Source organism: Chiloscyllium plagiosum, chromosome 34 (assembly GCF_004010195.1).
Source record: "Chiloscyllium plagiosum isolate BGI_BamShark_2017 chromosome 34, ASM401019v2, whole genome shotgun sequence".
Classification (NCBI taxonomy): domain Eukaryota; kingdom Metazoa; phylum Chordata; class Chondrichthyes; order Orectolobiformes; family Hemiscylliidae; genus Chiloscyllium; species Chiloscyllium plagiosum.
In genome coordinates this window covers 23448096-23464396 of record NC_057743.1, presented here as the reverse complement: position 1 = coordinate 23464396, position 16301 = coordinate 23448096, and the positions used below count along the sequence as shown (strand labels likewise).

The 16301-nt window shown below is 41.7% G+C and overlaps 1 protein-coding gene across 4 annotated transcripts in view; it reads right to left on the bottom strand.

Moving 5' to 3' along the window:
• The window catches only part of plod1a (procollagen-lysine, 2-oxoglutarate 5-dioxygenase 1a), a 30310-nt gene that overhangs the window by 12717 nt on the left and 1292 nt on the right, over positions 1–16301 (bottom strand). For all 4 annotated transcript variants that reach the window (XM_043675897.1, XM_043675894.1, XM_043675896.1 and 1 more), the window contains exons 2-10: positions 10425–10516; positions 9488–9624; positions 8956–9119; positions 8253–8365; positions 5919–5982; positions 4695–4792; positions 962–1063; positions 527–658; positions 162–283 (exon numbers count right to left, since the gene is read on the bottom strand). In XM_043675897.1, the coding sequence (XP_043531832.1) occupies positions 162–283; positions 527–658; positions 962–1063; positions 4695–4792; positions 5919–5982; positions 8253–8365; positions 8956–9119; positions 9488–9624; positions 10425–10460 (968 nt within the window). In that variant the 5' untranslated portion in view covers positions 10461–10516. The remainder of the gene's footprint in view (positions 1–161; positions 284–526; positions 659–961; positions 1064–4694; positions 4793–5918; positions 5983–8252; positions 8366–8955; positions 9120–9487; positions 9625–10424; positions 10517–16301) is intronic.

Genomic DNA, 16301 nt, shown 5'->3' with positions numbered 1-16301 from the left:
TATCTTCACTGCATTCCCGGAGTGCACTTGGGAGTGTCAAAATGGATTATGTGGTGAAGTCTCAGAAATGTAGTTTGAATCCCAAACAAAGGAAAAGTGCGATCATGTTGTCAGTGGACAACATGAGATTTCATTTCTAATTAATGCCCTTTGTTACTCACATCCCCAAGTTGCGAGCATCTGCATTGGCAATTTCCTCATCAGGTCCAACTACTTTCACAGTCTGGTACTTGTCCCCATGTCGCTCTACAAACTGCCACACATGCTGCTCATGATGGGTTTGCTGTTAACATAGAGAAAGAAGGAATCTCTAAGTATAACTTTACCAAATCACTTCCATTTCATCCTCTGTACTGAACTTTCTTTAGCACTGGCACTAATCTGATAACATATCACTCAATATATCAAGAGTTCTTTTTAGGAACCATTGACTAAACAAAGGAATAATTGAGAATTTTCCCAACTGTTCAGCAAGGCAATGGTTCTAACAGCAAACTAAATAATAGATAGCAGAATTGATACTCACTGTGTTGTGGATGAATATTCGGAGTTGCTTCTTTGGATAATTCAAATTCACTAAACGCTCAAAGAAATTCTCGACAAATGGTGTTGGCTGCTCAATGAAGATTCCAATGAACACAGTAGGTAATTCACTGTCCTAAATATGAGAGAAACAAAATCACTCCCTAGTTTGCAAAGTGATCAATGAATCACAACTTCAGATTTAAGAACGCAATTCATTCTCAGATATATCTCATAGCTGGGGTACGTGGGGAGATCTCAAGTTTATCAGCTCAAGTCACCGGGTCTAGGAGCATTGATACTGCAAGTCATACTGCACCTGTAAACATAGTACTATAAGGCTCAGGCTCAAGTATAACTTATGGGAAGAAGGACATACTGCCTGTTCCAGCTTTTTAAGCTGGTATCAAACAAAGAAAAAGGGACCAGAGTCACTCACCGTCTTTTCTGCCAAACTTATTGTGTCTTTATCACATTCTGTGCAGCCAGTTTCAAAGGTCCAGACCTTTGGAATGTAGTTCCCCATATAATTAAGCTGCAACTTTAAAGTGAAGAAGTCAAATAGTTAGAATAATTTGATAGAAACAGGAAACGTATCCTCTGGTTGAGAGTCTAGAAGCAGGTGACACAATTTAAAAACAAGGGACATGACACTGAGGCACAAGATGAACCTTTGGAATTCTCTATCCTAGGGGGCTGTGGAGGCTCAGTCTTTGAGTATGTTAAAGTTGCAATTTTAAGGTTTGTGATTACGAGTGGCACAAGGAGTTAGAGTCATAGAGTCATATAGATGTACAGCATGGAAACAGACCCTTTGGTCCAACCTGTCCATGCCGACCAGATATGCCAACCCAATCTAGTCCCACCTGCTAGCACCAGGCCCATATCCCTCCAAACCCTTCCTATTCATATACCCATCCAAATGTCTCTTAAATGTTGCAATTGTACCAACCTCCACCACATCCTCTGGCAGTTCATTCCATGTAAGTACCACCCTCTGCGAGAAAATGTTGCCCCTTAGATCTCTTTTATATCTTTCCCCTCTCACCCTAAACCTATGCCCTCTAGTTCTGGACTCCCCGACTCCAGGGAAAAGACTTTGTCTATTTATCCTATCCATGCCCCTCATAATTTTGTAAACCTCTATAAGGTCACCCCTCAGCCTCCGATGCTCTAGAGAAAACAGCCCCAGCCTGTTCAGCCTCCCCCTGTAGCTCAGATCCTCCAACCCTGGCAACATCCTTGTAAATCTTCTCTGAACCCTTTCAAATTTCACAACATCTTTCTGATAGGAAGGAGGCCAGAATTGCACGCAATATTCCAACAGTGGCCTAACCAACATCCTGTACAGCCACAACATGCCCTCCCAACGCCTGTACTTAATACTCTGACCAATAAAGGAAAATATACCAAACGCCTTCTTCACTATCCTATCTACCTGCGACTCCACTTTCAAGGAGCTATGAATCTTCAGCAACACTCCCTAGGTCCTTACCATTAAGTGTATAAGTCCTGCTAAGATTTGCTTTCCCAAAATGCAGCACCTCGCATTTATCTGAATTAAACTCCATTTGCCACTTCTCAGCCCATTGGCCCATCTGGTCCAATCCTGTTGTAATCTGAGGTAACCCTCTTCGCTGTCCACTACACCTCCAATTTTGGTGTCATCTGCAAACTTACTAACTGTACCTCTTATGCTCGTATCCAAATCATTTATGTAAATGACAAAAAATAGAGGGCCCAGCACCGATCCTTGTGGCACTCCACTGGTCACAGGCCTCCAGTCTGAAAAACAACCCTCCACTACTACCCTCTGTCTTCTACCCTTGAGCCAGTTCTGTATCCAAATGACTAGTTCTCTGTGTATTCCACGAGATCTAACCTTGCTAATCAGTCTCCCATGGGGAACCTTGTCGAACGCCTTACTGAAGTTCATATAGATCACATCTACTTCTCTGCCCTCATCAATCTTCTTTGTTACTTCCTCAAAAAACTCAATCAAGTTTGTGAGATATGATTTCCCATTCACAAAGCCATGTTGACTATCCCGAATCAGTCCTTGCCTTTCCAAATACATGTACATCCTGTCCCTCAGGATTCCCTCCAACAACTTGCCCACCAGCGAGGTCAGGCTCACTGGTCTATAGTTCCCTGGCTTGTCTTTACTTGTGGAAATAGGATAAGTAAAAGGCATTAGAGTGTTCAGCTGTGATTGTTTTGAATGGTGGGGCAGGCTTGATAAGCTGAATGGCATATTCTTTTTCCTACATGTGCCAGTGAGCGGGAGGAAGAGGTAGAGGAAGCATGTTTAAAGAGAGGGACTAGAAACAGAATCAATGAAAGTGAGACAGGTAGAGACAGATTTTGTTAATGAACAAGAGAGTGAAAATGTGACATCGTCAGAGCACGTGAGCAAGAAAACAAGGACAGGGAATACATAATTATATTTAAGGATTATGTGGAACTGGAATATGAAACTGTTGGACTCTGGTTTGAAAAGATTTTGAAGAAACATGTAATTTCTGAGTGTTGTGTTCAGCAGTAATTACGAGTCAAATTTTAATGCTTGCTATTAGCCATCTGCTGTTTTATTGGAAGTCAAATGTCTTTGGGAAAGAAGACAAGCAAAGCTTTGAAGAGAGTTAAGGGATCAGTTTAATTTCTGGACAATCTTGGTTTGGAAGGGATAGGGGCAAAGTGCTGAAGGCTGCCTAGCTCATCATTTGAACTAAAGTTACTGCTTTAGTGCACAGGTTGGAGCGACAGTTGAAATGACAAACCTCCAAAAGGTTGGCAGCAAAAAAAATCTCTCCTTCACCTGAAAAAGAAGAAACCTTACAGCAGGATAACTGCGTAAACCTCTCTCAGTGAAATATCTTATAGGAACCTGATAAATTTCCAGAAACAAATATGCTTCACCTCCTCTTAAACTCTGAAACTGAATTGTTATTTCTGTTGAAAGTCCTAAGTCTAAGACTATTCTCATCAAAGTGAAGTCGAAATTCGTTTATAATAAACAATTATTTTTCAGTTTATTGAAGAAATCTGTTGACAGTCTTTTTTATGCTGGATAACAGTAAGGAAGAGAAAAACATTCACCATTTTGGTGAACGAGTGAAACATTTACACTTCTATTATTTCTAGTGGAGACGATTTTTTTTTCATTCATTCATAGGATATGGGTGTCTCTGTGTAGGCCAGCTTTATTGCCCACCCCTATTATCCAGAGGACACCCAACCATATTGTTGTGGGTCTGGAGTCACATGGCAGGTGGGACTAATTTAGTTTGGGATAATGGGCAGCATGGACTGGTTGGACAAAAGAGTCTGCTTCTATGCTATATGATTCTATGCAGGCAAGACCAAGGAAGGACGGCAGTTTCCTTCCCTCAAGGACATCAGTGAACCAGATGGATTTTCCTGACAATCGACAATGGTTTCATGGTCATCATCAGACTCTTAATTCCAGATTTCTATTGAATTTCAAATCCATCATCTGCCATTGCTGGATTTAAACTCTGGTCGCCAGAACATTACCTGGGTCACTGGATTATTAATCTAGTCATACTATCACTCGGCTTGATTACCAAAGCACTGAAGGTAAATTGAGGCAGTGACCAAGAGTGTGGAGAACTGGCATAAAGATAGAAAATGAATGAAAGATTGAATGACTGGCAGAGGAAATGACAGAAATAAAGGTAGTGTAACAGATGAGTAACTAAGAGTTAGAGAGGAATTGCCACAGCAGGAAAGGGACATTTTGAATGAATATGACAGCAATGATAAACAGGCAAAGTAAAGGTAATATCACATACAGAATTACATATACATGCATGCAGGAGGCCATTCGTGCTTCTACTGGGTTTTTGAAAAATGAATCAATTTACTGCCACATCCCTGCTTAACATCTTTATAAGATGTCTAACTAAAACAGAAAATGCTGAAAATGCTCTGAAACATATGTAGAGAGAGAAGTAAAGTTAATATTTCACATCAAATACCTTTCATTGAGCCAAAATGTTAACTTTATCCCCATCTTAAATGGCGTGAGATATGAGATGTAAGAAACAATCGCATATCACAATGTAGGATGTTAGAATCTCACTAGATGATCTGAATGAGATTCCTGCCCTGTAATAAACTTGGGATCATGACTACAGAGACACACCTACCTTTGTGGGACCATTTCCATGGATGATGACAGGCAATGAATTATACTCCATGTTTCGTGCTCTTACTCGTTTATCTTCAAACTTCAGAACCACTTCATCTGGCAATCAGAGAGAGACCAGCGAATGACAGATTGTGTTTAGCACTATTAAATCTCAATACTGACAGTTATTATAAAAGGAACTTTCACTCTTAATTCTATATTCCCTTGAAGTTAGTTTATCAATGTAAGTTTAAGACAAAAAGTACCAGATTGTACATGCAACATATCTAACATAAAACAAAGTTCTGGAAACATTCAGAAATTTGTGTCTGTGGAGAGAGATTTCCCACTATACGTTTCCAATGTTTTCTGCTTTTAGCTCTCTGTACACTGTCGGGAAAGAACATGGAATATTCATTGTTCAGTGATGGTTGCAATCTCAGCATTCAGCATAAAGGCAGTTTCCAATTTCCATTGTCTGCTTCAGCTAGAATTCAGTTGGTAGCCAGCACCAGGACAGCTCTGCCTAGGTTCATAACTTCACTAACAACATTTGCCTTTATTCTAGCATCTTGAACAACTACAACTGGTAGGAGGTTATGCCCCAAGCACACACTCCTGATGATCTTTATGAACCAAAGGTCACTGCTGTACGAAACTGGTTTTGAATATTAGGTGAATTGACAATTGTATAATTATGTTCTTTTCTTCTTTATTCTTTCTTAGGAATGTGGACATGGCTGGCAAGACAGTATTTGTTACCCATCTTTAAATGGGCTGTTTGAACTTGAATGGAGTGACTTGCTAGGTGGTTTCAGAGAGTCAACCACATTGCTCTGCAGTCACACATTGGCCAGACCAGGTAAGGATGGCACATTCCTTTTTCTAAAGACACTAGTGAACCTGGTGGATTTTTACAACAATTAATGTTGACAGTCATCATCAACATCACTAAGATTAGCATTAACTTCCAATTTTCACTGTAATAGAATTTAATTGAACTAATTGAATTTAAATTGTACCAGCTGACAGAAGGGAGATTTTATATCATGTTCCCAAAGCATTTGCCTGGGCTTCTGGATTACTCATCGGCTGACATTACCACTATTTCACGATTTGCTCATATTTTCATAGCTGCTCTATGCTTGAATTCTTGATTGGATGCTTTGTGACATGACTCCTGACTGTGATTCAGAAAAGTGGGAAACACAGAGACCTATACAGGATCCCAACCCTAACATACCAAGTGCTCCGTTCAAATTCTGGAATATCCGACATTTGTGGTCCAAAGTAATGTTCAAACTTGCCTGGGGAAAAAAAGGAAAGAAGGCAAATGTGAACAGGAAGATAATAAATAGAATAAATAGAACTTTGTTGGTCACAATAGGCAGAAGCTTGTGCTGTTCCGAGAAGTGGGGAGTGTGGACCATGGAGGGGGGGATCTTAATTCTGCAGGATGCCAAAATTCAGAATTTCAATGGACGGGGTATCTTTTGCAATTAAGTACGCAGAATTTTAGAGGTGTGTTGAGCTTCACATCAGCAAAGGTCTGGAAGCCTTTTTGCATGCATTTGCATCTCATGTACGCCTACCAAAATACTAGCTTGCCAGAGGCTACCTCTGCCAATTAATTTCTCTATCAGCAAGCAATATTTGACTTCCAGATTTCTATTGTATAACACGTGTGCACTAGTCAAATGCATCATCTCAAGGATATTGGAGTAACTAGCCATGGTTTTGTCCTTTTTGGGGAGTGTTTGTGTATTCCATGTCTTGACTGAGATTGGGTGATGGTACCCCAGTTTGTACAGGCCGTGGAAGATGACCAAGGAAAGCAGAATGGAGTGTAACAGACAAGGGGTAAGGAGCCTGGCCAAATTGAGGAATTATGTCTGTTGCAATGTAGTAGGGTATTCACCACCAGGGAAGGGTTATAGTGAATGTGAATGGTGCAGCTACAGTTAGGAGTGGTTTCTTAGGTGGTTGACTAAAGGTACTGTGCCTAAGGGCTACTATCAGTTGTGTCAATGTTGGGGTCATGAGAATTAAGTTGAAGATATTGGGAAGTGGCTGGGACAGTGACAGAGATAGGGCGAAGTGGGGCTTTGAGAGTTCCCAGTTCATAGAAAAGAGGCAGATGGTCACATGAGGGAGGTCGTTAAAGGTAAAGCAGTAGGTTGTTCTATGGATGGGCATGGTGAAGATGATGGCTATACTCTCAGGGAGAGGTTGGGAGGGAGAGGAAGGAGGAAGAGGAAGGGAGGAAGGAGGGAAGGAAGGGAAGGAAGGAAGGTGGGAAGATGAAATGAAGGAAAGTGTAGTGGAACTTCAGAAATGAAAGTGATGCAGACCATTTTGCTTTTCTCTAGATCAGGGCAGAGTTTCTCATCAATAATGCACAGTAAAATAGAAAGCAGGGATTTGCAGATGGGAGGAGTTACTGTAGAGTTCCTGGGATTAACTAAAGGCAAATCCTTGTAGCAATGAGCCAACAGCTTGAGAACCAGGCTCAAGTGTCCTCTCCTCTCTATGTGAAGTGCGCATAGGGCAACACGTTCACTCCATGACTCAGGAGCCTCATGACATTGAAATGTCAGCAAGGTCAGGAACTACAATGAAATTTGAGATGAAAGGCATTTTGTATGGTCAAAGGCAGAAAAAAAATGAGAACAGCAAAGGAAATAGTGAACAGATTGATCCCTGCCATTTATTCTATTACTTCATGCATAAATGAGGATGGGACATGTGAATCCTGCACTTCTACTAGCTATGGTGCAGTGAGGCATCCCTGAACATGGGTTCATGTTCTGTTGTGCCTGTGATATTGCTGGGTAACAGTTTTGGATGATGGGGTGCTACAAAGGCATAACTGATGTTCCTGGTGGGTAGCTGTCAAGGTGCTCTTTAAACAAGGCAGTAGATCCTTCAACTCTGAGGGGTAACTCAGCATCAAGGATTCCTTTCTGCTTTGAAATCATAGATTCCCTACAGTGTGAAAAGGGGTTATTTTGCTCAACAAGCCCACACCCACTTTCCAAAGAGTATCCCGCCCAGACCCATTCCCCTCCCTATTACTCTACATTTCCCCTGACCAATGCACCTAACCTACACATCCATGAACACTATGGGCAATTCAGCATGGCCAATTCACCCAACCTGCACATCTTTCAATTGTGGGAGGAAACCGGAGCACCTGGAGGAAACTCACACAAATAAGGAGAGAATGTGCAAACTCCCCACAGACAGTCCCCGGGCTGGAATTGAACCCAGGTCCCTGGTGCTGTAAGACAGCAGTACTAACCACTGAGCTACTGTGCCACCAACCACTGAGCCACTGTGCTCTATCACAAGATTCACCAAGCTACTTATACATTCATCTGTAATAAACTGAGATTGGTGTAATCACCTGAGAGGTGCTGACATGCTAACTGGAAATGATGTTCACTTCTCACCTGACACCAAGCTTAGACAACATAACAGAAGATTCCATCCTATGTTACTGAATAATACCTTACCATAGTGTTCCACTATTACCCACCAAAGTCTATACTCTTCAATGCTCTCTCCAGTTCCTTACCCTCTTCTTTGGATCCAGGTATGTTTTTGTGTAAAAGAGTTGATCATCATGTTTGTCCTGCAGATCCCAGGGTTCCACAAGTTCATAAATATTTGGAGCAAAGCCAATAAATCCTGAAATTTCCCAAAAGGATTATGAATTTGCATCATATCCAGGCACTGTAATCCTGATCCTTTTTCTAGCAAATATTACAAGGTATTGGAGTGTACTAGCACAGAACTAAATTAAAGATGTACATAAACAACCACATGAACACCTATTTGAAGATAGATACATATGCATGGAGGCACCCGTACAAATATATGTACAAATACACATAGACATGTTCATGTGCACGCTTTCATACAATCACAAGTTATTTACTGGAAACATAGTATTATACACAAGCTGCTTTACATAGAAATAAAAGCAAAGCACTATGAAAGCTGCAGATTTGAAATAAAAACAGAAAGTGCTGGGGGAACTCAGCAGATTTGCCAGCATCTGTGGAGAGAAAAAGTGGGTTAATGTTTTGAGTCCAATTTGACTTTTATTTGTAAGAACAGTCACGTGTGACTTAATGTTAACTCTATTTCTGTCTCATTGAATGTTATTGAGTTTCTCTAGTACTTTCTGTTTTACACACAGATATAAATCCAAGCATTCACTGTGCCTGTAACACTCAAAAAGGTGAACTTTGTGCACCGCAAACGTGGAAACTCACCTCCGGAATTGAGGAATCGCTTGCCTTCCCTTACATGAGGGTACTGGACTTCAAGATGGTGATTGGGCCAAATAAAGCCCTCAGCAGCAAAGACTACATTATGCTTTGCCTGATGAAACTTCTTCAGTAATTCGTCAGGCCCTGAAGCAAATATTACGTCATAGCTGCAAAACATTACAAGATTAGGTGGTGACAGAAAGGAGGACTTGAATTTAAATTGCACCTCTCACTATGTCAGGATGTTTCCAAAAGGTTTTGAAGCACATGCACTGTTGTAATTTAAGAATGCTGGCAGCCAATTTGCATGCAACAAGCTCCTTCTAACAGCAAAGTGATATAGAACAGTTAATTTGTTCTAATGATGTTGTTGAGGGATAAATATTGTTTAGGACATTGTGAGAAATTCTTCCATTCTTCTTCAGAATAGTACTCTGTGATCTCCTGCACTCTGCTGAGAGATCAGATTGGTCAAATCTAGAAAAACCTCACAACCCAACCCCATGCAGGGAGGTCTCATACAGCTGGGGTGTACCTGTCCACAAACAGAATGATCAGTTCCTTCTCTGTGGCATATGATTTCAAGGCTTGCTTCAGAATCCGTACTTTCTGCCCGCCTCCTGAGGATTTTGTCACATCTCCACCTGTCCACTCCTCACCCAGACCCAACACCTTCAAAATACAAAAAGGGACAATTTTCACTATTAAACACCCATGGGATTGAGCAATGCTAAACTGCCCTTGAATACTCAATTGGGAATGATCTATTCTACTTATTAGGAGCAGGCCAACATGTTGAAATTGTACCAGCCTCCACCACTTCCTCTGGGCAGCTCGTTCCATACACGTACCACCCTCTGCGTTGGATTTGTTACAAATCACTAGTCAAGGAGGTGGGATGTCTGAAATTTTATTTTATATTCATAACCTCAGTTAAAGAAGGAGGATCCAATAATTGATTTTTGTAATATCATACATTGACATTACCCATATCCAACACACAAGATGACAAATCAGCCAACTATTCCCCTTAGGGTGCCTGTATATTTTCAGTCACCTGACTGATTTAGTTATTAGTAAAATATGTTTAACAAATTTCCTGATAATTAAACTTTGCACCCAGTAGTTTGCACTGCCCTCAAACTTGCTGAATCTACAATGATATGGACCATCCCATGCACATCCTTTTCCCACCCTCAACTCTCAGAATGATCCAACAGACTGAACCAACTAATCAGAAACTTAAAAACTGAGTAAGCAGCTGGGTTGACAGCATCATTTGGTTGTGAGAACGTTAACTGCAATTGGAAACTTTATAAAAACCTTATTGTTTTAGTCCAGTCAATCAGGAGTTAATTTGACAGAAGCATTTTGCATTAGAGTGTAACTTCATTAGTCTCTGATATCAATTGCTGATCTGTTCTCATTGATATTGTGTTAGTTTATGTATAATTTTCTCCAACTTATATCACCTTAACCGTGTAATTGAAGAAATTTGCAGATCTCATGAATCGCGTGAAGCCATCTGTCTCTTTTGTGGCGACAGTGAATACCAAGAGATTTTCTGCAAAGAAACAACAAAAAGCAGAGTTTGTGGCTGAAGCACATCAATTCCCAACTTACAGTTATTGATTCACAAAATATACATTCCCTCCTTAACTCTCAGGCACCAGCTCAATACAGTGGGGAGTGTTACTTTTTTTTTGTATTTTTGGTTGTGGGAAAACAATTGTTTTAAAAGTCATGGATTATTGAAGAATTGCTGCATTTTAAAAAGAAAGTATCTGTCACTTATTGTAAGTACTGTTTGCACAGCTGCTTGGAGCCAATGGGGTGCGCATGAAAGTAGCTTTGCCTGGCAACAAGTACCTGATTGGTCTGTGGGCTAGTAGCTAGTTATCAATGATGAAGGTTTTCTGCTTGCCAACAACTATGTGATCTACTCCCAGATACCTAACCTGAGACTTAACTGATAAATCAAAGACCTGTATAAAAGGGAACCGGCCACTCTGTGCCTCCTGCAAACAGGTGGGAGTATCTGGAGAAGGATAATAAAGAAGCAGTCCTCTGATCAGGCCAAGAATCACCTCAGCAAACCCTGTGGACAGGGGCCACTGAACTGCTACTCCACTCTTTAATTCCACCTATATTTTGTTTCCCACATGTGTATTCAAGTGTGTTTAGAGACAGGGCATTTATAAGGGAAGTTACAGTTTTAACTCTAGCAGAGTAATCAATTGATGGTTCGTAATTGTTTGTTTGTCATTCGAATTTATTTATTTGAAATAGTCATTCTTGTTAAGTACAGAAACATAGTCTATGTTTTCTATAAACCTGGGCCCGAAAGAAGATAAATTGAGGAATTCTGTATACTTTTGAAAATCTTTAACTTTGAGGACACCTCTGAGAATAGGAAGGCTTGATTTCCAGCATGCGACATAATTAATATCCTACAGCAACTCTCTTAAAATTATCATTTTGTTAAATGCAATTTGCCACAATCACCTGATGAAGGAGCAGCGCTCCGAAAGCTAGTGCTTCCAAATAAACCTGCTGGACTATAACCTGGTGTTTTATGATTTTTAATTAAATGCAATTGTTTCTGAAATGATCTGAACAAGACAGACTCACTAGGTCCATCATTCTGCAATGATCATGCAATGTGTTGGCAAACTCTCCTCAGGTCACTCTGAGATGGGGTGTCAACAGCATTACTGAATAATTCTTTCAAGAGATAAAAAACACTTTACAACACTCTGAGCAAGATTGGCTTGCCATTCATGCTGCAGAAATGGACTTGGCAACAAGCATGGAAGTCTCTGAGATATAGAATGTGGGGAAATAGATAGTGACAGCTTGAAAAATGTCCATATACGAGGAAGTGCTGGATGTCTTAAAATGCATAAAAGTGGATAAATCCCCAGGACCTGCTCAGGTGTACCCTAGAACTCTGTGGGAAGCTAGAGAAGTGACTGCTGGGTCTCTTACTGAGATATTTGTATCATTGATAGTAACACGTGAGGTGCCAGAATTCTGGAGGTTGGCTTATGTGATACCATTATTTAAGAAAGGTGGTGAGGACAAGCCAAGGAATATAGACCGGTGAGCCTGACGGTGGTGGGCAGGTTATTGGAGGGAATCCTGAGGGACAGGATTTACACATATTTGGAAAGGCAAGGACTGATTAGGGATAGTCAACATGGCTTTGTGTGTGGGAAATCATGTCTCACAAACTTGAAAAAGTAACAAAGAGGATTGATGAGGGCAGAGTGGTGAATGTGATCTATATGGACTTCAGTAAGGTGTTCGGCAATGTTCCTCATGGGAGATTTGTTAGCAAGGTTAGATATCATGGAATAGAGGGAGAACTTAGCCATTTGGACACGGAACTGCCTCAAGAAGACAAAGAGTGGTGGTGGAGGGTTGTTTTTCACAATGGAGGCCTATGACCAGTGGAGTGCCACAAGGTGCTGGGCCCACTACTTTTTGTCATTTATATAAATGATTTGGATATGAACATAGGAGATATAGTTAGTAAGTTTGCAATGACACCATAAATTGGAGGTGTAGTGAACAGTGAAGGAGGTTATCTCAAATTACAACAGGATCTTGATCAGATGGGGCAATGGGCTGAGGAGTGGCAGATGGAATTTAATTTAGATAAATGTAGGTGCAGCATTTTGGAAAGCAAATCTTAGCAGGATTTACATACTTAATGCTGAAAATGTGTTGCTGGAAAAGCGCAGCAGGTCAGGCAGCATCCAGGGAACAGGAGAATCGACGTTTCGGGCATAAGCCCTTCTTCAGGAATGGGCTTATGCCCGAAACGTCGATTCTCCTGTTCCCTGGATGCTGCCTGACCTGCTGCGCTTTTCCAGCAACACATTTTCAGCTCTGATCTCCAGCATCTGCAGTCCTCACTTTCTCCTTATACACTTAATGGTAAGGTCCTAGAGAGTGTTGCTGAACAAATAGACCTTGGAGTGCAGGTTCATAGCTCCTTGAAAGTAGAGTTGCATGTAGATAGGATAGTGAAGAAGGCATTTGGTATGCTTTCCGTTATTGGTCAGAGAATTGAGTATAGGAGTTGGGAGGTCATGTTGCAGCTGTACAGGACATTGGTTAGGTCACTTTTGGAATACTGCATTCAATTCTGGTTTCCTTCCTATCAGAAGGATGTTGTGAAACTTGAAAGGGTTCAGAAAAGATTTACAAGGATGTTGCCAGGGTTAGTGGATTAGAGCTATAGGGAGAAGTTGAATAGGCTGGTTCCGGTTTCACTGGAGTGTTGGAGCCTGAGGAGTGATCTTATAGAGGTTTATAAAATCATGAGGGGCATGGATAGGATAAATAGACAAAGTCGTTTCCCTGGGGTGGGGGAGTCCAGACTAGAGGGCATAGGTTTAGGATGAGAGGGGAAAGATATAAAGAGACTTAAGGGTCAACTTTTTCATGCAGAGGTTCATACGTGTATGGAATGAGCTGCCAGAGGAAGTGTTGGAGGCTGGTAAAATTGCAACATTTAAAAGGCATCTGGATGAGTATATGAAGAGGAGGGGTTTAGAGAGAAATGGGCCACGTGCTGGCAAATAGGACTAGATTGGGTTGGGATATCTGGTAGGTAAGGACAAGTTGGACCGAATGGTCTGTTTCTGCACTGTACATATCTATGACTCATTGATTGTGATCCCAATCTTTCATCAAATTAAAAGAAAATAAATTATGTAATAATTAACAGTCACTTATTAATCAGAAGCCATCCCACCCCACCCTCAACAGCCTATTAAAATACTGACCCCATCTGTCAATTTTTGTTCTCAAGGCACAGAAATACAAGAGCAAGGAGTTACACAAGAATGTATAAAATGCTGGTTGTCGACAACTAGAGTTATTGCATGGAGTATTTCAGGTCAACACATTATATGATGGATATAACTGAGGGTGCATAGGAGATTCCCCATGAAGCTTTCTGAGCTGTGAGGAAGATAGTCTGGAATTGATTTCCAAGGAGCAGCAAAGGTTTAGAGGGGACCTGATAGAGGTGTATAAAATGATGAGGGGCAGAAATAGGATAGGAAGGCACATTTTCTACTAAGGGATCAATAACTCAAGGGTGTAGATTTCAGAGGTAGAAGGTCAAAGGGAGAATCGAGATGGTTTTTATTCACTTGAAAGAGTGGTTGAGTTAGATAGTCACAAAAATAAATAAAAGAACAAAGAGGATTGATGAGGGCAGAGTGGTAGACGTGATCTACATGGACTTCAGTAAGGCATTTGACAAGGTTTCCCGTGGGAGATTGGTTAGCAAGGTTAGATCGCATGGAATACAAGGAGAACTAACCATTTGGATATAAAGGTGGCTGTACAGGACATTGGTTAGGCCACTTTTGGAATATTGCATGCAGATCTGGTCCTCTTCCTATCGGAAAGATGTTGTGAAACTTGAAAGAGTTGAGAAAAGATTTACAAGGATGTTGTCAGGGTTGTTCCGTTTGAGCTATAGGGAGAGGTTGAATAGGCTAGAGCGGGTTTTCCCTGGAGCGTTGGAGGCTGAGGGGTGACATTACAGAAGTTTATAAAATCATGAGGGGTATGGATAGGATAAATAGACAAGGTGTTTTCCTGGGGTGGGGGAATTCAGAACTAGAGGGCATTGGTTTAGGGTGAGGGGGAAAGATAATAAAAGAGGCCTAATAGGCAACGTTTTCATGCAGAGGGTGGTGTGAGTGTAGAATGAGCTGCCAGAGGAAGTGGTGGAGGCTGGTACAATTGCAACATTTAAGAGGCATTTGGATGGGTATATGAATAGGAAGAGTTTGGAGGGATATGGGCTGGGTGCTGGCAGGTGGAACTAGATTGGGTTGGGGTATCTGGTCAGCATGGACGGGTTGGACTAGAGGGTCTGTTTCCGTGCTGTACTTCTCTATGACTCTATAACTGAAAAACAAATTGCTGGAGAAGCTCAGAAGGTCTGCCAGTATATATGGAGAGAGAGCAGGGTTAACTTTTCGAGTCCAGTTACTCTTCCTCAGAACTAAGTGACCCTGGTGGTTCTGAAGAAGAGTCACAGGACTGGAAACGTTACCTCTGCTTTCTCTCCACAGATCCTCCCAGACCTGCCGAGCTTCTCCAGCAATTTCTGTTTTGTTTTAAACATTCATTAGGGTTGCCATCGCCTCTAAGGATATAAGCCACAAGCTGGGATTTTAGGAGTGTTTTTTTTTCCCAGCAGTCAGATCTTTCTGGACCGATGCAGGGTCGTTTCTCTCTATTGCAAAGAAATATTCTAAAAATGTAGTCTAAACTAAGATGATGGGTGGGGTAGGGGGTAGCAAGCGACCTTCAAATCTCAGATTAATCAACTGTTGGGGAAAACATGCCAATTATTTTACTTAGTACAGAAGCAGATCTTAAATGAATGAAGCCTTCTCTCACCAAACCGTGCAATTTCAAATCGAAAACACAATCTATGAGACTGGAGTAAAAATTGGACTATGAGCGAGGGGAATGTTCCAGAAATATCCAGCGGTTGCAGGGATATCGGGGGTTTAAGATCTTGGCAAGTGCATTGGAAATGGGAGGAAGGCAGGCGGAGTATATTCCAGAGCCTGGGCTCACAGTCAACACAGACAGTGAGCCGCTGACTCTACAACTCAGTCCCTCCCGAACCGCACTCCCCTCCCCCATCTTTTTCCACGTCAGCACCTCCACCCATCCCCGAAAATAAATGACCCCAAACAGCAAACATAATAAAGATTCAGGAGAGGGTAGGCACAGACTTCAGCCCTGATTCCCCCCACCCCACAGAATGTCGCTCGGACGCTACAAACTCCATATTATTTTCTGAAGAACCGGATCACTTTTGTTTGAACACCCTGGCTCTTTATGCACCCATTCCTCCGACATTTAATCCATGTGGGCCGCTAAGACGCTCCCCAATTCCAACTCATAGGATTCTCCCAATCATTTAGCTCTTCGTAACCGCATCCTTCTCTCCTTCAAACTCGCTTTCATAATCCCGCCCTCTCCTCCCCCCCCCCATTCTCCCATTGACCCCATTCCCCCACACCCAACCAAGGGGCTTCACTGTATCCCAAAAAGCGACGTTTCTCCCGTCTTTGCATTGGCCTTCCACAGCACCCTTCCCTCCTTATCTCTCTCCATTCCATTCCTCCTATTCTCCCTTCAGAACCCTTCTCTTTATTTCCCCAATCTCTCATTAACCCTCATCTGCTCTATTCCCTGTCCCATCCCACCCTCCTCCCTCATAACCCTTCAGCCCATATTTTTTCTCCCCATTCCTCTTTCCATATCCTCCCCCACTCCACTCGTCCCACCTCATTCCACTG